The 24,397-nt window shown below is 42.3% G+C and overlaps 1 protein-coding gene across 2 annotated transcripts in view; it reads right to left on the bottom strand.

Annotated features, from left to right (window-relative positions):
• Nucleotides 1-11,786, bottom strand: part of PDE10A (phosphodiesterase 10A) — a 164,566-nt gene extending 152,780 nt beyond the window's left edge. Inside the window, exons 1-2 of one of the 2 annotated variants that reach the window (XM_062489171.1) lie at nt 10,931-11,786; nt 5,172-5,198 (exon numbers count right to left, since the gene is read on the bottom strand). In XM_062489171.1, the coding sequence (XP_062345155.1) occupies nt 5,172-5,198; nt 10,931-11,786 (883 nt within the window). The remainder of the gene's footprint in view (nt 1-5,171; nt 5,199-10,930) is intronic. The other variant, XM_062489172.1, reaches the window with a different exon arrangement.
• Nucleotides 11,787-24,397: the final 12,611 nt, after the last annotated feature.

Here is a 24,397-nt window from a genome sequence, read left to right as displayed (position 1 = left end):
CAGTTTATGTCCTCACTGCTCCTAACAGCCTTTTGCAATCTGCTTCTAGAGATTACCAGCACACGAGTAGGAGCCAAGGTCACCTTTGCAGTTCTTCATCCATCACAGCAGCCTATAGCTCAGTAAGCCAGCAGACCTTCACCTCTACGTGTGTTACAGGTTAGGAAGACAAACAATGTGCTTGAGCCTTTTTCCTGCTACCTCTGCTGAGCTGGTAGTGACTTCAAGCAAAGAAGCACAGGTTAAGTATCTCAGTTGCCACTAATAGACCTGCCAGAGCTCATCTCTGACATATAAAACACACCAAAATCACATGGGTTTAAGCCAATATTCAATTCTTTATTGGGGATTTAAAATCAGTTTGTCAACTCAAGTTTAATTTCCGAAGTTCAGAACAGAACTATATGTAAACAAAGCTTAAACAATTTCTGTTCTGGCAAAAGAATTCAAAAATTCCAACATTGCTCAATATAACAGTGTAATTGTTTTCATGCTCTCTTTTCAATTTTGATATATATAGCAAATTTCAACTTCCTTACCATTCCTCCCTTCAGCTCCATAAACAGCAAAAGAATTGTGAAACAAGGGAAACAAAATCCTCCTTTTTAGAACTGCTTGGGAAGAAGTGTTTCTTGGCACAGCAGAATGGCTAGTTGCTTTGATTCAAACACAAGTCGTTAAAACAAGATGTTGCAGAGTGCTAAGAGAGTAGTTCAACATAGTTTTTAAAGAAGTACAGACAGTTGAATGAAGAAAAACAAACAAAAAATTAGCTTTGCAGTCAAATCAAAAGGTAACACCTGCAACATCATCTTGTAAACAAGAACCACGGCTTGTCATGGACAAGTACAAGGTCACCATCATCAAAGCAGCCAACCACAGTGATGTTAGCTATACTCACAATATATCCACAGCCACAGCCACCCAAGGCCATTCATGTTAAGAGACAGAGAAGGGCACGCGGTCTACGTGTAGCCAGAATTACAATTTAATAAACTGTTAGGGAAAAAAAATCAGGAACAAGATGGATCAGTTATTACACTACAATTAAAACATAAAAAAAAAGAAAAAATAAAAGAAAAAAAAGAAAAAAGGAAATAAAAACCACATGGGGTAGAACAGTAAAACTTTCAGAGCGACCTTAAAAAACAATGGTAAAGGACATTCTCAGATGGCATAAACAAAAGATTGTCAAATAGCAGTTGGCCTATTCATGAAGATAATATTAAGTTGCAAAAAACAAAGAAATAAATAAAAATATTATCTGTCAGCACATTCATAAAGTATATAAGATTCACCGTGCACACTTATGTTGTTATTAAGGAGGAAAAGGTTAACAGTTGAGCAGAAAGAAAGCATTTGTGACATTAAAAAGAAAAATAACACTAACTTAAAAACCAGTAATCTTTTACTTCAGTCAAATCTTATACTTCATTGAAGAGATTCCCTTGAAATTTGATAATTTGCTGGGAGACATTTACATATCAAGCCTTTCATCTACCCCAAAAGAAACCTCTTAAGAGTTTAAAAATAGCTTTCCCTATAAGGATGAACATTTTCTTCTGCTGTAATTGCATTCCTTTGAGCAATAAAAATGTTAAACTCCTCTTACCATTCCAGTCTTTCCCCTATTTTATTCTTGACTTTTGTCCTTTTGTTACTGGTGTCATAGATGGACAAGACTCCACCATCTTTAATTAACTTAGTATATGTAATATCACCACACACACTTCATTCGTCCCTGTCAACTAAACCAACTTTGTGTCTTCTTTTTCTCCTATGAACATTCATATACACATTCTAGTCACAACTTCCAAAGACCCTTTCAAAGCAGCAAGTTCAAGAAACAAAGACAGAAAATGCAAATAATTGTGCTGACTCAGGCAGCAAGCCATGTCCTCCAATATGGTCCCTTATTCACTGCATGCATCTTTTATTCAGGACTTTGTAGAACCTGTGGAGAACCTGTAGAACCTGGTGTTGTACAATCAAGGTCTGCCTACTGCCACAAAGAGTTTAGACTGTGGCTCCCCTGCTGCTCCATAAAGCTATGTCCCTAAACAAGTAATTAAAACAGCCCAGAGCCTGATCTTTAACCACAAAGTACAGGGGCATGACACAGCTTGTGTCTGCAAAGCTAATCTCTTCTGCTTTTCCAAGGTAGGGAGACGCAAGTATAATTCCCAGTGCTTTTTCAGGAACAGTCTGCATTTGCTTACTCCCAACACACATGTAATTAGGCATCAGTCTCAACTGGACCAAGGAGCTCACTAAAAATTATGCAGAATAGACAGGACTAAAGCTTGAGCCCACATCCTCTGCGCTTAGTTCAAAAAGCATGAGCACCGCACGTAGCTCCAACAAAAGTCCAAAAAAGGTCTGAAAGAAACACACAATCAACAAGCACATTCCTACCCTCAAAAAGTCTATGAAAGTTCCTGCAATGTCCAAATTATCCAGTTCTCTCTACCATCACAAGAGCTAAGCCAGAAGTTGTACTGTTCTACAAACATTGGAGACTGCAGGTCACCCATTCCCTCTGATGTCTTCAAAGCACTTCTCAAAATGACACCTCTAATCCCAAGACTGTCTTGCATTCATAATCATGAGCTGAAGGCCACAAAACTACTACATTTAACACTTAAGATCCAGGAAAAAGAAGCTTCTAAGAGCAGTTGTCTCAGGAGTCTGTATTGGTGAAAACTGAAGAAACAGGAACATTGGGACACAACCACACAAAAGCAATTCGCTCTCAAGAAAGAGACACGGAAGCCTGGCATGGTAAAACCTGAGCATATTAGCTAAGGCAGTGCCTGTTTTGAGAACAGATGAGTTCAGTTTCCTGTTACATCAAACATCAACTTTCATCAGTCCTACGTGTGCTCAAAAAAAAAGCAAGAAGAAAAAATCTCTACTGACATCACACTTAGGGCTGGGCAGACAGTGGCAGATTAGGAAACACAGTGAGTCACCACAAATACCAAACACATCATGAGCATTTTCAAACTACCATGCAAAATTTCTTCTTACAAAAAAAAAAAAAAAAAACAGACAACATTGTTTAAGTGAACCATACCAAAAAGTGCCTTCACTCAATACAAGTAGTTGGCAAAAACAAAAACACTAAAAAGGACAGTATAAGACACCAGACTTGTGCAGGAAGAAACAAAACCAGCACAATTCAGCAATCAAGAAAGAAACATCAGCTAAAATAAGCTTATGGGTGGACAAGGGGGAAGTAATATAAAACTGAATTTACAATACAACTGAAAGACAGGCACACAAAGAAAGGACAGCCGACAGAGCTATATTCCAAAACAGAATTCACTCCAGAGAAGCTGCCAAGGTATCTGTATATGCATGAAAGAAAACCAAAACACAAACACAAAAAAAAAAAAAAACAGTGTAAGTAGCAGAATGAGTTACTACTCAACTGCTATGTGTTGGCAGGAAAAAAAAAATTAGCAAAATACTGAAACACTTTCTATGTATTTTTTTTTTTAAGACTAAGTCAAAGACCTTTAGAAGAAAGGGAAGCAGCTTTACCCAGTTTGGAAGCAAATAAATCATGACACTATAGAAGAAATACAATGGAAATATAAAACCTAGGCAGTGAGGAAAACTACAAAAGAATAAAAAGAATGCAAATTTAGCCACCATAATTCAGGCAAAGCATCTTATTCTCTGAACCATAATGTTGCAGAAATACTACTAAAATATACATGACAAAGAAAGTGTCTTCTTTCCTGCCTATGTGGGAACTTCCCCACAGGGTGAAGTAAAGCAAGTAGTATTACTAAGGTAAGAACAGCAGTGCTTGTCAGCAGCTACAAACACCTGCTATTTTGGGGATGTATGGGTCAAAAGAATTAGAGACGTGAGGTTTCTGTAGAAAGCTATTAGAACTTCAGATGCAAAAGTTTCCTTTAGGAATTATTTTTGGCTTAATATTTGGGTATTTTTCTTTTTGATGCAAGTATAAGGATAGAGGAAGGAAGAATGTTGAAATTTTTATCAGCTGAATAAAGTTCATTAAGAGAAATACAGCTCTGGTGCACGGAATTGGCTGATAATGCAGAAACAAGGAATCAGATCAATAAGCGCTAATGAAAACATTAAAAGTTTTCAGATGGAAGGTGGATTAACTGGTCTCTGACATTGTCAATCAAGTCTTTGGGTCCCAGTGCCAAAGAAGTTGAGATTACTACTGCTGCTTCTACACTGAGGTTTTTTATTATTATTTTCATTATATATGAATAACATTACTATGGGTTCTACGAAGGCAGTGAATAATATACAAAAGCCTTCTCTTTTAGTATTCCTGAGCCAGAACCACTTCATAAAGTCTTCAGGTTGATACATTGACCACAACTCTAGCCCTTTTGAGCAATAAGATTTGGCATCTCTTAATGATGCGACATTTTATTGTTAAAAATATCACCTGGAGTAAAACTTGCTATCAGTGTGTTTTCCAAAAGAATATGAAATTCTTAAAAACAATATTTTTTTGCTCTTAATGCCACCTGTGACAAGATGCTTAAGAGCTGGAATTAAGAAAGCTTCCTGTGGCAACAAATCCCCATGAAAAGATATATTAAATGAATTTTGAAATAAAGGAGTTCTTTGTAAGTATGTAAATGATACAATTTTTTAACTAATTCATAGTCTTGCCAATTTTTTTCAAGACATAATTAGCATACTTGAATGCCAAAATAAAGCATTCTTAGAGTGCACTAAAGATTAATGCATGACTTTCCTGTAAAAAATTAGAACTTGTCAACCAAATTGTCCTTCTTGCCTGCAAAAACAAACACATCGTGAGCATTCTGGAATGTTCACCTGTTAACAAAGTCATAGTGGCGAGGCTGTTACCTGCCTTTTGAACGGCCTCATTTGAGTGTGCAACACATCATTACATTGTCTGGCATAGCAGCAGCCAAAGTCTTCAATAAACACCAGCCAGGCTGGTTCCTCCCACACTAATTATGACAGCTTGACAAGAAGTGATGAAGAAATCACAGAAATATGACACTTTTGCACAAGCTTTTAAAAGGGGACGAAGATGGCAAGGGAAGCCCACCAGCCAGGATGAAAATCCTGTGTCCTCACCTTGAAACAAATTAGGGGGGAAAAAAACTGCATCATTTAATAGAAGAGCTCAAAGCCGAGACTTGATTCCACCCAGCTGCCACGTTGAACTGCATTGACTTGTCACACCCCAAAGCCAAGCTGAGCTGTGAGAGCCTTCAGATGGCGAAGGGAGCAGCGCTCCGGAGCTGTCAATCAGCAGGTGGCACTCTTCAAACTCCGGCCGGGGAAGAAGCCAAGCACCAGCACAAGCGAGGACACACTAGCCAGCAGCCTGGAACTCCAGCAGAAATACCCACAAGAAACACTGGACTGTTTTAGTCAAAACTGACACCCGTGGGGAATGCAATGGTTTCATTTCTACAGTACAAAAAGCAACCCTTGTATGTAATCTCTGAAGTTCCTAGAAATTACAATTTTTGGGTGCAATACATATTCTGGATGAACACTATTGTACACTACTATAACAAAACCAGTACCTTAAGAAATTATCCCTTACATCTGCAGAACACTTAAGTGTATCATTGTAGCTAATTATTTTGAAGTAAGTCAAACTCATGACTGCATTTTATCTTTTTTTGTAAATATAACAAAACATACCATAACTATTTACATTTTATCACAGCTGTTCTTCAAAGCTGGAAAATAAATTTGTTACAGCAAATGAAACTGATAAACAAATCGTATGGAACAACATATGAATTGTTATTACTGTAAAATTTACTATTGAAGATGTGACCAACACACCCAAAGATTCAGCTGTTTTTATGACAAGAGTTAAAATCAATACAAGGTAAAACAAAAAATGGAAACCCTGTTCCATTTTCTTAAGTGTGTCAGACTTCCCATTCCTGCATACAGTGTTTCTTCACTTAAAAATTATACTTTTTTTATTTTACTTTAAAAACAGATTGAAATCAATATATTTCACAACATATTTGATAAAACAGTAAAAGAAAAAGTAGATTTAGTAACAATGTTCAAGTACAGGTACTTGTAATTGAAACAGCCAGCAGAGGGAGTATAAAAACAATTTTAAAACCCTCAAAGATCCTTTTTTCTTTATATATATAATATATATTTACTTGTGATTTTTAGCTTTCTTTTAGAATATGATAATAGTGCCAACAGTCCAAAAATTGTAATATTATAAAACTAACAAAAATCGAATGCTCAAGTTTTAAACAGAATGAATTGAAACTCAAATACTTTTTAAAGTAGCATTCAAAAAAAAATAAGCTGATACTAAACTCAGTCTGAAATACAGTTTTAAACACAGGCAAGGTTAACATCAATCAACAAGATGCATAAGGCATTTTCAAGTTAAAAATCCACTCACTCACAGACTCTCATTCCTAACTTTCTGAATATAAAACTAAGTCCACAATTTCATAATATTGAGAGACTGTTGGTTATAATCTATTTGTATGAGAAAACAGGACAGAATCTTAAACTAAGCAGAAGTTACTGTTGTACTGATGAGTACGACTGATGACATAAGAGCAAGTCAGCCAGGAATATGCCCTAGATCATTAATGCAAATAAGCACTCACGTGACTGTTTCAAAATCAAGTCACTAAGTCACATACATGTTGAATAAGAACTCATCTTTGCACTTGAGGTTTTCACCACGTTCAGCTGATGAGGGTGACTTAAACACGAGCAAAATGGAGAAGAACGCAAATGGGGTGAATGAAGCTGCTGGCCTTTTGTTAGAATATTAAATAAGCTGCCATCCTCTTCACACAAGTGGCAAAAAGAAACCATCTCCCAACTCATCTAGAGTATCCCATTGTGCATAATCACACCTTCCACCATCCATATCACAGGAGGAGCAAGGTTAACGAGTTAACAGGGAAGGCATTACCTCCTCTCTCAAGGCTACTCCCAAACCATCAGGCACAGTCAGCAGAGCTGAGGAGTCAAAGGGACAGAACATTAGATATTCCAGATGTAAAGTGCACGTTTTACAGACAACCATTTGTAAAAATACCTGACTTGGAAAAGCAAGCCTTGCTCCACTGCTAACTGCTTGTGCTTGAATGCTTTTCATTACCTTTCCATGCCATTCCTTGCTGTCTACCCCACGTATTGTTCTGCTATCCCACTAAGTAGAATGGCAGTGCTGCATACCAGGATACGTGGTGTTCCTATACATTAATGTAAAATGTGAAACATCAGTCCTGACAGGAGCTGTTGAATGACATCACTTATCATAACAATATCCAACTTTAGTGATAATTTTGCTTTCAATCAACCTGGAGTCAGAATCCATGGGGTGAAAACCAGAGACAATTTCATTTCTTACATATTCCAAATTTTAAGTGTGATCTAATTGGAAAACCAAATTCCGTCCACCTTCACACAAGAGATTCATTGCTGAAGATCAGCATTTAACTTAGAACACCCTGATTTCAGAAAAATAAATACACAGACCAGGAAAAACAAGAGCCAAGACAAGATTAACTTTTCCATTAGATCAAGTAACAGGAATACTTTTGATTTTATTTAAATTCTAATTGCTGTTTTCTTCCTGAGCAACAGATCTTTGCTACATACATTCTTTCTTAGAGTTCTGCTTAATCAGAAAGTCTTAGCATCTAGCATGTAGGTATGGACTAAGCCAGAAAAAAGATAACTAGAGATAACAAAAATACACAGATAGTTTTCTGACAAGCAGAAAGACCACATACTGTAAGGAACTCATACCTGCCAGTATGAGACTCATGGAACACAGATGACCTATGCTACACCTACACCATGAGAGAAGACCTTGAATGTGGAAGGAAGATGGCATGCTCCCCTAAAGGCAAGACATTTCCCAGAAACCTGAAATACTGGAATACCTGGCAACATGCAGTAGTCTAAATATGATAGGACTCCAGTGAAGTATTGATCCAGAACGTTCAATACTAAAAGTTTCTTAAAATACTGTGTTATGCACCAAGCCTTTAAACAGTTAAGAAAAACAATATACACCACACAAATTTCATATAAGCTTTTGCAGTCCAGTGCTTCATTAGGAATTTTAATAACAAAAATTGCCAGATGTGGCACAAACTGAGTATTTCAGAACCAACCTAAAATTTTAACAGTAATAACCTTTTAATAAAATATTGACTGGAGAGCATGCAAGTCAAAAGAGCTCAGAGATGAAAGAAGAATACATCTCTAGCAATTTCACTGTTTTCCACTCTTGAGGATTCTATTATGTCACTTTTAAATCTTCTTTCCAGAAGGACTCATCTCAATTCTCTTCCCAACAGAACTCCTCAGGTTCCCTGCAAAAATATTTAGGCTCTTTTATTCCTTTCTTTTTGTCTTTAAAGTCAAAGAGCATATATACATAGATATTATTTAGAACTTAAAATAATACAACTCAGGAAACAAAAGCTATGAGACACAGCACATTATCTTCATTATTTTACATGATCTCATCCTCTTCAAAACAATGATAGCCTTCCGGCTGCACTGTAACCAGGACTGTGCACAGCACGCCAAACAGTTGGACAAGTGCTCTTCGCAGTAGCTGCACTGGAACTGAATAGTATCTTGTTTCCCTCCACTCCTTTTTCCAGCCTAGTTTCCTAAGGAAATCAAATTTATGCAATCACTCCGGGAGGGAGGAAAGGGTATACATATGTACATACGCACCCACCGAATGTGAATGTCTGTCCTTCCATCCATCTGACCTCATTAGTACCTTTTGAGCCCACTGGTCAGTTTCAATCACATTCAAAAGAGAAGCAGAGAATATCAGACTTAAGTACTTGAAAGTTTTGTGAGCACAGGCAGCAGAGTATGGAAAAGTGTTTCCACAGAGAGAGGCTGCATGTCTTCTCAGACGTCAGTAAACTCACAGGGGAAAGAATAGTTCAGCTCCTTTCCTGCCTGCCGGAAAATCTTCAGTCAGAGGTCACAATCAGTGAAAGATGAACAAATTTCTTGTGTTCAAGAGTTCATAAAATAGCTGAAGTTGAATTCACTACTGCTTTTAAAGTTGCTTTGCACAAAGCTGATGTTTTCCACATCATCTTTTTCCTGGTCTAACATAGGAGTGGACTGCCTTACATGATACTCATTCCCTAGTTCAGTTCCTTGCTTCCAAGACCACTTATTTTAAAACATCAGTGCTGTACCACACTCATGGCAGCATTCTACGCCTCTCAAACACAAAGAAATTAAAATTGGAAGAGTTTAGGATTCCTTTCACGTCTCAAGATTAAACAACTATGTGGCTCTGTACCATAATCAACTAATCAACTACTGAATAAAGTTGTGAAAAGACAGTGCAGCAAATGCAATAATCATCTTTATTCACCACAACTCTGGAACACAAGTACTACCACACTTGCATGCTCTTCTGCTCAAGACAGCTGTAAGTAATAAAACAGATAATGAGGTTTCAGTGGACATCTCTGTAGTTCTTCTCACATCCCCCCAGTGAACCATACACAGTTCACCTGTATCCAAAGAGCCACTTTTATCAAAGTATACTAACAGATTGAAATTCAAGTCTAGGTACACCTAAAGGCATAGATCCACAAACTAAGGAGCTGTCACACACACACACAAAAAAAAAAAAAAAAAAAAAAAAAAGGCGCAGCTAACAGAAAACATCCTAGGCATCAAAATAACAGGCAAGGAAAAAAAAAGTTATTTATATATATTTATATATATATATATATATCAGCCCTGATACATGCTCCGCTTGTAAATTTTTTAGACCCGTGACCACACCGAGGCCCAGCCCATTTCCCGGCGGGGCGCTGGAACTGAGTGCTGGCGGTGGGGCACGGCCATGCGGACCCCGGGGAATTTCGGCCCGAAGCTCCGGCCGGTCCGGGGCCACCCCAGCCCCGGGGCGCGCACCCGGCGGGGCGCAGCGTGCCGGGAAAGAGCCTGGCAGGCGGGAAGGAGAGACACCCGGGTCGCAGTCGGGCCGCACGTCCCTGCGAACGGGGAGTTTGTGCTATCCGAAGCCTCCTCCCCGCTTCCACACCGGGGGGGTACTCGCCCAGCGGCAGCTCCGGCTCCGCTCCCGCCTGCCGGCACGGGGCGACCGCAGCCCCGCGCCCTCCCCCCGCCTTCGGGCTCGGTGGGAGCCGGCGAGGCTTTGGGAACGGCTGGCTGCGGGACGCCCTTTGTGAACGCCTCAATTCCCTCTTTATTCCGCCCTCCCCGCCAGCCGGTCACTATCCCCGCTCCTGCGCCAGCCCCTCGTAGCAAGGAGCACATGTTTCCTCTCGGGCTCCTGGCCCGCCTTACAACGAGCCACGGCCAGGGAAAGGCGGCACCCGGTACCAAAGCCGTATCAGAAATATGGAATGTGAACGCGCGTGGCAGATCTGACGGGGGATGCAGAAAGAAGCGATCCATTTCACCCTTTTCGGTCCTCCGCCGCCGCTTTTCTGTCAATTACCGATACCATAATGCTTCTTTATTGCCTGTTCAAGTAAGTAGTGGGGACAGTCTCCATTACCCTACGTGCCATTCCTGAACAAATTAAGCGTGTACCAAGCAAAAGGCTGACATACATAGACGTAGAGTTGTCTGATCCCGGAATGATGCCGAAATCCTCGAGGCGTTAACAGCCAGCTCCCACAAAGAGCACTCAATTACATCGAGCATCCCCTTTGTCCGTGCATCCTCAATACACACCCGGCCGCTCCTCCATGCGTCCACACACGCCCCACGTACACGGCCCCTTTGTGTCCTCGCCTCCCCCCACTCACAAAGAAATGCCCTTTCCACAAGGCATGCACCCAGCCTCGGACGCAGCCCTTCGCCTTTCCCCGAGACACGCGAGACCCGCCGCCGGGCACAGGGCTCCGATACCTACTTGTATTCAAGAAACAGTCCGTAAACCTCCTAAAGCAGCTTGCAGAATTAGATCCATCTTCCATGTCTGGCCCTAGGAGTAGGGGAGACGAGGAGGAGAAGAAGGCGCCTCTCTGCCGCTGCTGCCGCCTAGGAGTCCTGCTCCCGCCGGGGCCGTCGCCTCCTCGGATCCCGTCGCCACGGGCTGCTGCTGCAGCACCGAGGGAATTGCAGGACCACGGGCGAGAGGCGGCTGGGGAGAGGAGGAGTCGGGAGTGCTGCTGCCGGGGGCCGCCGGCTGCGGTACGGAGCAGCAAGCCCTGGATGGAGGAAGAACAGAAGAGTCTCCTCCTGCCGCTGCCGCCTGGATGGGCGATCAAGTGAGCTGCTGCTGCTGCTCCGCCAACATCTCTTCCTCCTCCTCCTCCACCTCCTCCTCCTGCCGCTCTCGCTGCCTCTCCTCCTCCTTCCCTCCCTTGGAGACTTGTGAGGTTAAAGGAAAACGAGGAGGGGAAACGAGGAGGCGGCGGCAAGAAATAAAAAGAAGATGGAGAAGCGGAGGAGAAGGAGGGAATTGGAACGAGGAAAGGAGCCGCTGCCGCTCTAGAGACGATGCTGGCGGAGACGGCGGAGGAGGCTGTGCCTGTAGCGCGGCTCCTGCTGCTGGTGGTGGTTGTTAGGAGGAGAGAGAGGGAGCTGCAGGCAGGCGAGTCGCCTCCAGGAGCGGGGGGAGGAGGAGGAGACCCGCCGCTGCCTCCACCTCCACCGCTCTGGCCATGGGAGTGGAGCGGGCGGCTGCCGGAGCCGGGCTTTTCCCCGGGTGCTGCAGACAGGGGGGCCGAGGGGCGGGATAAGATCCGCTTCTCCGGGTTGGACATGCTTCCGCTCTTCCCTCCCTTTCGCGATAGTTTAAGGCAGGACGTCTAGCAGAGACACCGGAGTAAAGGGAAAAGGGAAGCCGAAAAGGACGGAGCCAAACGAGGGGCAACCTCGGATCGGTCCCGCGTTCCCTCCGGCAACTACCGGGCAGTATTTCCTCCGCAACCCGGCTCCCCGCCCTCATAAAATCCTCACATTTCCGTTCCCCCTTTAGGCCAGAGGGGACAGGGCGCTACTGACCGCCAAGCGGTTTCAATCCCCTTTAAAGTCCGTTTTTCCCCATGCTCCCACCTCGCATTCAAAGCAAGAAAACGGCAACAATCTGTATTTTCTTCGAGGGAGAGGCAAATATTGCCCCGTATGTGCGCGCTCGCCTGCAAAGAGGCAGATACAGTCACCGCAGTGCCGCTTCCAGCGGCAGCTCCGGCCGCCAGAAAACGCCCACTGGCGGAGCCAGCGCTTCCCAGGCTCCCTCCCTCCCTTCTCCCTCCCTTCCTCTCACTGCTAGGCGCGCACACGGGAACTACGGCACAGCGGTTACCTAAAGGGAAAGCGGGGAGAAACACGAGGAAAAGATCCTCCTTGTGCGGTGTCATTGTCTTAAACGTATATTTCCAGTTGTTGACATCAAAAGGCAGACGCCCTGCTGTGCCTGGGCTGGAGATATCAGAGAGCTGCCCCGCCGCTTCTATGTGGCATCCAACACCATTTCTACGCGAAGATGCTCCCCGACGCTCAGCATCACACGTGTTTGCTCTGGCTCCCCTCCGCTTTTCCCACCCCTTGGCACACTGACAGTCACCCACTCTCAACCGCAGCCCTCCGGCTCCCCGGAGGCTGCCTCAGACCCTGCTCTCAGGTGCAGTGTGGCGCCGGGGCTGCCACCGGCCTTGCTCCGCAACCACAGGCACCGTCGGTCGCCGGTACAGCCTGTCGCGCTGGCCAGCCGCCACCTTGACTCCGCGATGGGGTCCCCGGGCATTCGGGCTCCCTCCCCGCCGCCTCGTCCCGCCACCCCGGTCGCAGCCTGCCCGTCCGGCCGCCACGGCGGTGCGCGCTACGGCGGCACTTAGCGGGGCAGCCGCCGGCAGAACGCCCGGCCAAGGGAAGCCCAAAGGCCGGCTCGGATTGGAGCAGGGCCGATGACCGCGCTCAAAGCCCCCGCCGTTTGTATTTCGTTTTCGCCCTGAATTCTCTCTACCCTGGCCGTCAGCTGCCGAGAGGCGGGAAGAGAGGTCCGAGCCCACCGGCGTTCATCTCCAGCAGCAGCAAAGAGTGGCTAGCATCGCCAATTGCCTATTGGTATCCCTTCAGCCCGGCCGGGCGCTCTCGTCGGGCCGGGTCGAGCGGCACCGCGGCCGTCGTAGAGCGGATACCCCGCGTCGCCCATGGGCACGACCGGCGCCCCCGGGCTGCGGGTAGCCCTCCGCCGAGCTCCCCTCCCGGGACAGCCGTACCCCCAGGCGCTGTCAGCGCCGGGAACCGGCCGTCATCGTTCATCACCCGGGCAGCCGATGCAGCCCTCGAAGCCCCGAAGCGGCGGCGTTCTCCCGGGCGGGGGCTGCGGAGCCCGGCGTCGCCTCCCCTCGCCCCGCCGCAACTGTCGGGCAGCGGGGCGACCCCCGCCCTCGGAGGGGGCGCTGGGCTCAGCGCGGGCTGCCCGGCCGCCAGGCAGGAACTCCCTCGGGGCACCCCCGGCGCCGACCGCCAGCGCGGGGGCATCTCCGGGGCACGGCTGCGAGGGACTGGTGCCCGGCGCAGTGTCACTCCGCCGCGGCAGGACAGCGGCTCCTGCCCCGCAGATACCGGGACGGGGCGGAGGGAACCGCTCTCCCCAGGTGGACGACGCATCCCCTCGGCGCATCCCCCCGCCAGCGGGCGGAGAAGCGGGCGCGGCGCTGGTGCCCACCCAGGTGCGGCCGCCGCCGTGCCGCTGGCAGCAAATTTTGTTGAGGTGCGGCGGGGTCCCGCGCAGCCGGGGCGGGCGCTGCCCCGCGGGGCGGATGGAGCGGGCACCAACGCAACCGTTGCGGATATTGCCGGGAAAGATGTTTGTGTTGCGGCGGCCAGCAGGGCACCCGAAATGCGGGAGATTCTGTTTTGCTTCTCTACCTTCCCGGAGATCAGACCTCCGCGCCGTCCGCCGCCACTCCAGGTGCTGCATTACCGGGTCCAGGTGTCGGCGAAAATCCTCATCCAACCACTGCAGTCTTCCTATTTCCGTTCAAAATTAGGCTCGCTCTTTCGAATTTCGACTCCTGCTTTGAAAACAGTGTAAACCTACGCTTTTGGGTTTTATTTTAAATCGTTCAAGTGTTTTATATTTATCATTTCAGGACTTCTTTTAATGCTAGAAAACACACCAACTCCTTTAAAGCTGGAGTCTTTATGTATCAATCTGCAACGCTGAAAAAGATATTCTTCTGAAAATAGCAACGCTGTCAAATTAAAGTGCATTTCTAGCCAGCGGAATGTTCAGTAACAGTGAGAAACAATCCACGGAGTTTAAAGAAGGTTTAGAATGCAGAAACAGATTAGAGACTCTAATTAAACAAACAAAAAACCCACAAAACAAAACAAGACTGAGGTTTTACTAAACTGTTTACATCTGCATGGTTCTTAAAACCTGTTGCCTAAAAATCCAGATCTAAAATGCAGAAAACTGAATCTGCTTTTGTGATCCATCTTAGTACATTTGCCTTTACCAAATTTGTTTAATAACTATTTCACATGCCTATTTGTGTGAGATGCTTTTATTTCCTTAAGTCAAGCCACTACATAGAGAGCTTTTCCCTGAAAACTGCTGCACAAGGACTAGAGATTCGGTGAATATCTAAATTCTGTGACAGAAAGCTTTGTTAATGGAAACAGAATTTCAGTGAATTGTGTTTTGTTATTGCAGCCTGATTGTTTATCAATTAACAATTTCTTATTAGAAAAACTCTTAACCTAAAATGTTTAAATTGAAAAGCTAATCAGATTGCTAATCAGACAAAAAGCAAGAGCCAGTCACCTGAAAAAATTTTATTAAAGCAGGTCCTTCAGATAGATTAGTTCCAAATTGTTCTGTCAATATCAAGAGTAAATTACTGAAACTTTACATCGTCAGTTTATAATCGTAGAAATCTTGTTTAACTATGCTAATCTATGCTAAGTTCCTCAATTGCTGTTCATCCAAACTGCAGTAGTTCAAATATCACTGCCCCAGACTGGATATCTCTGTATTCATACAAGACATGTCAATTGTGCATGTATAAATATGTATCTGTATGTTCACCAAATAGGAAAAATAAATTCTGATTTGTAGGAAACGATCAGATACTCTAGAAAAGCAGCTTTCAGGTTAAGGGTTATTTACAAACTATTGATCTGATTACTATTCATTAGCCATTGGCAATTCATACCTGATTGGTCACCTCCTTCTTGGCTGGGCAAGCAAAAGCAATCACAAAGAAAAGTTAGATGACAGTGAAAATTAATTTTCAATCTCTCTACATTTATATTTGCGAATTATACAGATTTGCAGAAAAGTTATAATATATAATATTCTTCCTGGCCATCTCAGTACCTGGGGATAAATTAGTGGTGAATCACATTTGCTCGTCAATGTCAATCTGGGTTTTCATTGCTCAGTCAGCATCAAAATTTCCATTGCCACAGAGCAGTGATGTCACTGATCCCACTGTGGTACTAACCATATACTCATGTCATTTACCAGAGACATCTCACCCACTCCAATATGAAACAGTGAAACTTGTTACATCATCCCCCCACACATCCCCTCCCCCTGAAGAAAAAAGGATTTTAAAATTGCAGAAACACAACAAAATGCAAGTTAAAATACTCTGGCGCATTCCTTTGCACCAGGTGCAAGGGCTCTGGTACAAATGCCCTGTGTCAGTGCAACCATGAGCAAAGGATTTTGATTGTATTTACATGGAGAAATGTGATTTCCCATGAATTCAGAAGTCACAGCACACTAAAGCCATCAGCAAGTCACTGAAACCATCAGGTACATTGCACTTACAAGCACAGGCCTGGCTTGAAAGCAGCAATTAAGACTGTTTTGCAATAATTTGGCATTATTAGTCAAAATACTTGAAGAAAAACATTGTGGGGGGGAAAAGTAAAATCAAGCTATAACAAAGTTTGGGGTTTTTTTCTTATATTAAATACATCTTAAAACCAAACACCTGTTCTTTCCCAATTCTGTTGGCTCCATTTTAAGAATGACAGTGACTCATCTTTTACCTGGTCCCACTCTTTTGCTTGGTAAATCCTCTTTTCTCATCTTTATATCCTGAGTCCATTCTACAATGCATGACCAACTCATTGAAAAAAAAAGAATAAATAGGACAGACTGTGGGGAAAGGGAGTTTATAAAAATGCAGGATGACAGCAGTAGAGGAGCTGACAGAACCAAACACCTGAATGTGGATGAGACATAAGCAGCCACAATGAAATAGAGAGAAGGCAACCTGCTGGAAAAGTGGGGCAGAGGCAACCAAAGGTTAAATGCAGCTAAAACCCAGGCTCTGAGGCTGAGTAAATACAAGTAAAAATATTTTTGGAAGAGTCCTGAGCAAGTTCATAAAAATAATTGTTTTGTTTTTTTCTTAGGGACTTTCTGCTAAATGATCTTACACTATTGCCAACCAAATACTGAATTGTTATCCCAAATTAGAAACCTCCAGAAAAAAAGGTTGTTTCCTAAAGTCTTATTCTATAAATCTTTAAAGTAATTTATAGAATGTCTTACTTCATAAGAGTTTGCTCTTACAAAGGGCAATCCTCAAACGCCATACTCATGCGAGGAGTAAGTTTGTTTAAAGGGTATATATTAGCCATTTTCTTTGATTCCCACAAACATTCATTCAAGCCACCTCTTTTCCACATGAATATTAACTACAAGTGTTGGTAACAGGCAAACATGTGCTAGCAGCCATCTTGAAAATATTTTGGGGTATTACCTAGTCCAGGTGCAGAAGACATACTCTGAGATATGAAATGAATGGCAATTCTTTCAGAAAATCAAAAGACCATCTTTTTTTAAGAAGTCCAGGTCTATTTAGAGATAAGTGAGATCCAGAAAAATAATAACATTTTTTTAAAAGTAGGTAAATATCTTGTTTACCTTCGGTATTTTGTTCAGCTCTTCCATTTCACTTTCTGCTCAGCTTTCAACACAGCTGAAAGGTTCTGTGGCTGGAACTATAAAGCACTTCTCTAGAAGTGCTATGCTGTGTGATGTATGATAGTGGGTGCATTAATAAGGCTGTGAAGACCGTGTCTTTTCCTGCCAATTTTTTTTTTTTTACTTCCTTTTAGAAACACACTGAACTATGAGAAGTATTCAGCATTGCTTTCCAGGGAAAAACTACAATTCTTTATGAAAAGAAGATACTTCATGTGACTTTTTTAAATCACAAAATTTTCAGGTTGATATATTACTAAATATTACATGGAAATTAAAAAAAAACTAAGAAATTTTTTTTCATTAAAAAAGAAAAAGCTAATGTCAGTATACAATTTACAATAATCGTACTCAGATTTGTTTCCTATAAAAGACTATGAAAGAAGCCAAACAAAACCTTATGGAGCCATCTAGCATTTTGTGCTTTCCTATGCAGGACAAAGAACAGATATTTACTGGTTTTATTTAGAGGGTTTTCAGAGAGTGAAATTACTTCTTGGGTTTAAATTACTGTTATTAAAGTAGGGGACACTCCTCCAGAAAAACTGTCCTTTAAAGAAGTTAAAACTCCAGTAGCAGCTCTCTTTACTGAGAGATGCTTTGTTATAAACCCAAATCAGCATAAACACAACAAGCTTTTTGATACAAAAACCATCTTTTGAATGCTGTCCAGCAGAACAGGATCATAGCCCAGGACCAGGGCCTCTGAAGCTGTAATGAAACACAAACAGCAAAGGATGCAATGGTTGGCATGCTAGGCAATAGCATTGTTGTTACCTAGTACTGTTGGAAGAGCCATTTTTATTGCAAGAAAAACAAACAGCATTATCAGAATTTTTGTGGTTCTACCCTTCTGTTTTTATAATGAAATCTAGAGTTAATTTATGATAGAAATTTGTTATAATTTGGTATATAGGTTTATTCTGTACTCAACTGGAATATAAAAATTCTATTCTTTACATGAACTAAAAAATAGATTTAACAAAAATCCAAAAGGAAAGCTTAATACTGATTTATACTGTACTCATTCACTGTGAGTTGTGTGTGCATCTTGCTAGCACATAGCACAATAGCACACTGCTATTGTCACAACAGGGATGCTAGCTTTCCCCCTGTAATTCTCTTGCAACCCCTTTCTTAATTTCCCCAAATTTTACCTAGTAAAAAGAAGCAGACTTTTCCCCAACATGATTTAAACAGTTCATGAAAAGCCCTACTGGCAAATTTTTTGATGCAATTAGCAATCTCAGCTCTGAGTTTAAGTGTATAACTTTGTTCTGGCCTAAACCTACAGCTGGTTCCTCTTCAATATTAACAGCAGGTACAAAAACATAATAAAGAGACTGAGTCCAACCTTTAGAATTACCTACAAATAAAACAACTTCATGTTGAGTACAAGCACCTGGTTGTAATGTCTAATCATTGCTCAAGGGAAATTAAGTGATTTTTTAGAATGCTTCGCCCTTTTTACTTGAATTCCTCCTTCCTCCAGTTGCACTACCAAGCTACCTGCTGTGAGGAACAGGACTTTTACTCCTGCCCTTCTGTTAAAAAAGTCAGACCTGAAACTGTGGCTGTTGACACTGAAATGCAGTCATTAGCTTTCAGGGTTAACACCTTGATAAGACAAAGAGTGAAAAGAAATGCATACCTCTAGCAACCACGGATTATTTAAAGTGTTTTCTAGAAAGTCTGGTTTCAAGCCCATGACCCACTTCTATATAGAAACATAGCTTTGCAGTCCTGAAAACTAAAAAGCTTGACTTTGAAAATGAAAGCTTTGTACAAATATAGCTGTCCCACGCGGGGTCTCAGACTGCTGTAGCATTCATTCATTCAACACCACAACTAAGCTAACAAAATTGAGAAATGTTTATTATATAAGCAACTTTTCTCCATCCCATCCTAACCTTCGGGATCAAGAAATTCAAACCAACTTGTTTCTTTACAGAAACATACATGAACACACTATGAACATGTACCTGATATCTTTATATTGCACCATAAGACATATATTTCACTGTAGGACACACTTGCTATCTTTTTCTTGCCTGTTCTTCCCACTTCTCCCCCTATTTTTTCTCTTATTTTTTTCTCCCTCTCTTTTCCTCTTCCACATAGACAATATTTCTCTAGCTCCAGAATCAACTTAAGAATATAGATTTTCTTTATGCAATATTTTAACATCAGCATGTCAAACACATCACATAGAAAGCTGGGGTATTGCTGCCATCATACCTGAACAAATGCACAACCCTATACAAATCTCACATCCACAACCCTAGACCATTGCAGACCATCTTATTCGATTCAGTACAATTCTACTCTAGAAATAAGAGAATTGTCATATACTTTTTTCATTGGCTTTTACCGCTTAGTTTACTGATTCCCCATTATCTCCTTTTCCATCATACAGCAGCTCCTGTTACTCCCAGAGCTTTCTCTCCCTCATGCATGATCCATTCCTCTCTCCAGTTTACTGTTTCTGCCCATGCTGCCACATCTGCTACATCTCAGTAAACATACTTCAAGCCGGCAGCCATGTCTGTTCTCTCAGCTGCAACAAGCTCTTCACCTACTTTCCCTTTACTACTTCCAAAGTCTTTCTCCAACAGAAGCACATCTTCCTGCCCTTCTGCTGTGCTGGTCCCACAAAAAGCTCTGGTTCTCAAAAGAGGAGGGAGATTCTTTCCAAGCCCTGGGTCTAAAGAAAGGTTATCTGTTAAAAGTAGAAAGGCAAGGACAGAGACTGCTTCTCTAACAGACTGTTCTCTACCAGAATGTTGGGGCTGCCTATGGAGGAGGCTTTAGAATGGTAGAAATGAAGCAGCATTATCTTATCATCTTGGCCACAGAGACAGGGAGTTTTTCATCTCTCCTGCTCGATATGGGCCCTCTGAATGAATGACTGGGAGACTTGAGTACAGACCACAGAGTTCAAGCAGAACAAATAGGACACATCCTACTCCTATGATAATTCAATACTACTCCTACTCCTGCAATTCCAGCAGTCCAGAAATAAAATAGACACAAATATTTTCTTTATGTGTTCTCCTTAGAAAGAAAATAAAATAGGATTCCACAGGTATAACTGACAGGAGTCCTGTTCAGACTAGGAATCTTTGTATTCTTGCTGGCCAAACAGGGCAGGGATTTTAAAATATATTGATTGCTTTATTAGCTAGAAAATAAATATGCAACTGTATACTGCTGTCATATTTGAAAAGAACATACCTGAGTATCTATAAAATTTTGAAAAAAAGTTTATTTTAACTTTATTTTTTCATTTTTTCTATTAATGTCCTGCACCTTTAGGACAAAATCAGAAGGGAAAGCCCAGTGTAACCCACTTGAAGCAATCCCTACAGCAAACTCAACTCAGGTCAGCTCTCTATTGCTGGATACAGTCTGCAGAGATGTAAATCTGAACCTTGGGTCTGACTATTTTCACAGCAAGGCAACAATGTGGTTCCCACCAAACCCCATAACTCAGAGTCCATACACTGAGAAAGCTTCTGGCAAGCCTTCATTTTTCCCAAAGCAGAAAAAGTAAATCACAGAGCAGTCCCAACACTCAAGTCAATCAGACCATCTCTACATCTGATATGGCTCATGTACACTCAGATATAATTATCTATCATTACCATTTTTTTTTCTTCAGTACAGATTGACATCCAGACAAAACAAGCCATTAATGCAGGAGCAACTCTGGGTTTATTTCTGGAGGAAGGACTCCTTTGTGAGAGTGCAAACTTCCCATTTAGCTAAAGCTTTATGTGATGTTTTCACCTGTGGTTGCTCTAACCTAAGTTGTGGTTTGTTTGAATGGAGTTTCATGAAATAAAACCTGATTAATTTTATCGATAAAGCAAAACTTTTTGCCACCAATGGCTTTTCCTGCTTACCAGCACATGCTCTGTACGTGGTTTATCACAATACAAACTCAAAACTGAATATAATTTTTCTAGAAAACTGTGGGAGTTAATATTTTGACTATTTCAGCCCCATGGAGCTCTAAAATGACAGGATAACACTGATGCAGCTGTAAATGATCTACAGAGGGCTTTAAATGAAGGGGAAAGGAAGCCATGGGAACCTTTAAATGGAATAGGGAAAAAAGTGAAACAGACAATTTTTAGAATATGTCTTCCACTTTTTTGACATTTGGTATTTAAAGAGAGTAGTCTTATCCTTCTCAGACCATTTTCCTTGGCTAATCAAGGCAGAATCTTCTAGTTCTTTCATATAATTGTTGCTCTGTTTCCTGGTGTCTTACAAGCCCTTCACTATACCTCCTCCACTTGGAATTTACCTTTCCTCTGTGCAGGTGACTACAGCTGCAGACAGCTCTTGCTAATGTTTTACAGATAGTTTAAACATTTGCCAGTTCTTCTGGAGACATTTTGCCTTATACATCATGATCACAGTACTGGGTGGGTGGGAAGAGTCACTGTTGCCCAAGTCATTTTGTGATGAACATAGCCATGAGGACTTTCTTTGCTCTTGGTTGTTTCCAGCTGATGAGCTCAAAGACAGCATCCATATTCGTCCCTAGGTGAATGATACTGCACTTTGAACTGCTGTGTTTCATTCTGCTTCCAGTCATACAGACTAGAGAGCTCTCTGAATCATACTAAAGTCTGCACCAGTTCCCCTCTGTGCAGAAAATTGACTCTAAAATTTTATAACCTATAAGCTCTGCTAACACACCCTTACTTGCATGTAGAAAAGAAAATACAAAACCAGTTCAGACCCCAAACAAATTCTTGCTAAATTCAATTTGTAACCTTCCTGATGCCAACAGAGCATTTGTCTTTATGCTATGAACACTCCATTCTCAGGTGGTCTACAGCACCCAGTATTTCTGCAGACTTCACAAATACTTAAGGCATCGCCTGACATCTCTGCTACACAGGGGAGCACTATTCATTAATGCTGCCTTACAGAAGAAGAAACACAAAAGTTTATTTCTGTCACCAACCTCCCCCCCCCGAGTTATGCAGGAAGTTTTTAAAAAGTGTTCTAAAAGACCATTGAAAAATGACACAAATGTATTCTGGTCCCTCCTCTGTTCTTCTGCCTGCAACATCACCATCTGTTTTCTCCTCCATTGCACATAGGAGGACAGAGTCCAGGCTGGGGCTGGCTTCAGGCAGAGGAAAAGTAAGCAGATCCTGAAAGCTGCAGACTGGCGGGGGGCACCTGGCTGCCTGCTCTGCCTTTCCAGGAAGGCAAGCAGAGGAGCTCTTCCATAAGGGTAGCCACCCAAAGAGCACAACTCCAGCCTTGCCTAAAAAGCCTCCTGCTGTCTCAGCCACTGAGAGAATGATCACTGATCACAATGCATGGCTTGTCCTTAGTGCCTGCTGTCCTGTTTTTTTTAGGAAAACAAACTTCTGCTTTCCTTTGTTTTCCCTCTTCCCATGATCATTTCTGTTTGCTATACATGACACTAAGCAGTTTGTAAAACAAAACCTCATATTCAACAGAAGTATAATTTTTCAAAACCACACTCATGGCTGAGATCAAACCATCCCTCCTCATCTATGAACTGCCAGTCTTCTTTGCAAAGCCACTCTACCAAGCATTAAGTTACAATGACTTAATTTAATCTGAGAAAACATTTAGAAACTTCAAACAACAACAGCTGACCTGTTACTCGATTAAAAAACCCCAAACCAAACAAAACCCCACCCAATCCACATCAACCTTGGCTCACTTTTGCTCATAGAGAGACCTAGAAAAGCCCCCACCTCCCCAGTTAAACCTACCTTCTTGTAATTGAGAACTTGTTCTTTGTAATCAGATACCTGGCCTGGCCTGGGTGTAGAAGGAAGATTCCCACCTAGAGTTTAGTGCATTGTTAATATTAACAGCATTCATGAGATCACTGCATTACTCTGCCAAGTGAAAATATTTGATCTACATGAACTGTACTGAAGCCTGACATACAGTTTGACGTGTTTCTGAGGTTTTTCTTAGCTTTTTCCAATAGTTGGGTTTCAGGCAGCAATACAAACATAACTGACACAGCAGCAGCTCCTGCAGTCTCGCTGTCCTGTGTTCCTTTTTGGGACACAAATGGCCTGACCCCAGTAGGATTTATTACAGCTTCTACTTCTGTGTACACTGTGTATCAGATTCAGACTTTTTGAAAAGACTTTTTGAAACCTATATTGTTTTGAATAGCAACAATGAAAAGTTAATTCACACTACTACTCTTCCATGAAAATCAGCATAGCTACGTTTCAGCAGATAGCTGGCCTTTATAAAAGAGGTATCAGTGTATACTACATTCTCAACTCTCTATAGCATTTTCAGGAAATGCAAGAATAAATGTAGGAAGGAATTGAAAAGATCTAGAAATCTCATGTACAAAAGTACAAAACAAAAAGGAAAAACAGCTGTGTTAATCAGATAGTATGTTAAAATTCAGAAGGAAGGGAAATGTAGAGAAAGGTAATGGAAAAGTAAGTGGAGTCATCTTGGAGCTCTGAGGGAGTTTTTTGCCATTTAAGTACTAGTTATTTTAAATCTTACCACACCCTGCAGCAGTTTCAGGCAATCAGAAATATGTTTATCAAATGGACCCTTCAGGTTCTTGCTTCCCAAACCATAAAACAGTTTTCTGGGTGAGAAGTCCAAGCTAAACAATAATTCACTCGTTTACGTACATGAAAGATTGTGTCCTTGCTTTGCCTGAAACCTTGCATCAGTTTTTTTATGCTTTGTGCCAGCATAAAGCCATGGACTTCAATGGATTGGGTTATTTCTATAGCAATCAAAGAGAAGAGCCAGACCACATGTTTTTGACGTTTTCCTCCAGCCCTTCCCTGGTTTTACTGCCTTATTCACTCTTCTTAATTATTCTATTTTTCCCATTTCAAAGCCTCTCCAATCGCAGCTTACAGGGATCTGGCTGAGATTAGGTTTCCTTCCTTCCAAGGGCAGAAAATTCAAGAAGTTACCTAAGCCTCATGCTGCAGGCAAATACTTGCTGTAGTTACATGGGACAGAGTAGATCAATTTCTCTATGAGCACAGAATGTGGAGGCAGTCTAGGAATCCCCATGCAGGTATTTGAATTGCACGAAATAAGCATCAGAAAATAACTTTAAGCCCACCACTCCAATTAGATGAATCTACCAGATGGAAAATCACCTAAAAAGCTAACAAGACTGTCATATTTTGCTGATTCGTCACCATGTGCCCTCCAAGCATGTTTGAGGAAGAAAAAAACAAAAAAACAAAACAACAAAAATCCTCAGAAAGCCAGAGAAAGCAGAATTACAATTGGGATTTTCATGCATGAGGCCAAACCAAACTGCCCATATATGCAGACACAGTCTCCACTGGCTATTTAGATATAAGGTACAATTTTCAAGCCCTGCATTAATTGCATAGTGAAAAGCATTTC

The sequence above is a fragment of the Cinclus cinclus genome, chromosome 3 (assembly GCF_963662255.1).
Source record: "Cinclus cinclus chromosome 3, bCinCin1.1, whole genome shotgun sequence".
NCBI lineage: Eukaryota > Metazoa > Chordata > Aves > Passeriformes > Cinclidae > Cinclus > Cinclus cinclus.
The sequence above is the reverse complement of the archived record's forward strand: the minus strand, read 5'-3'. Positions and strand labels throughout refer to the sequence as shown.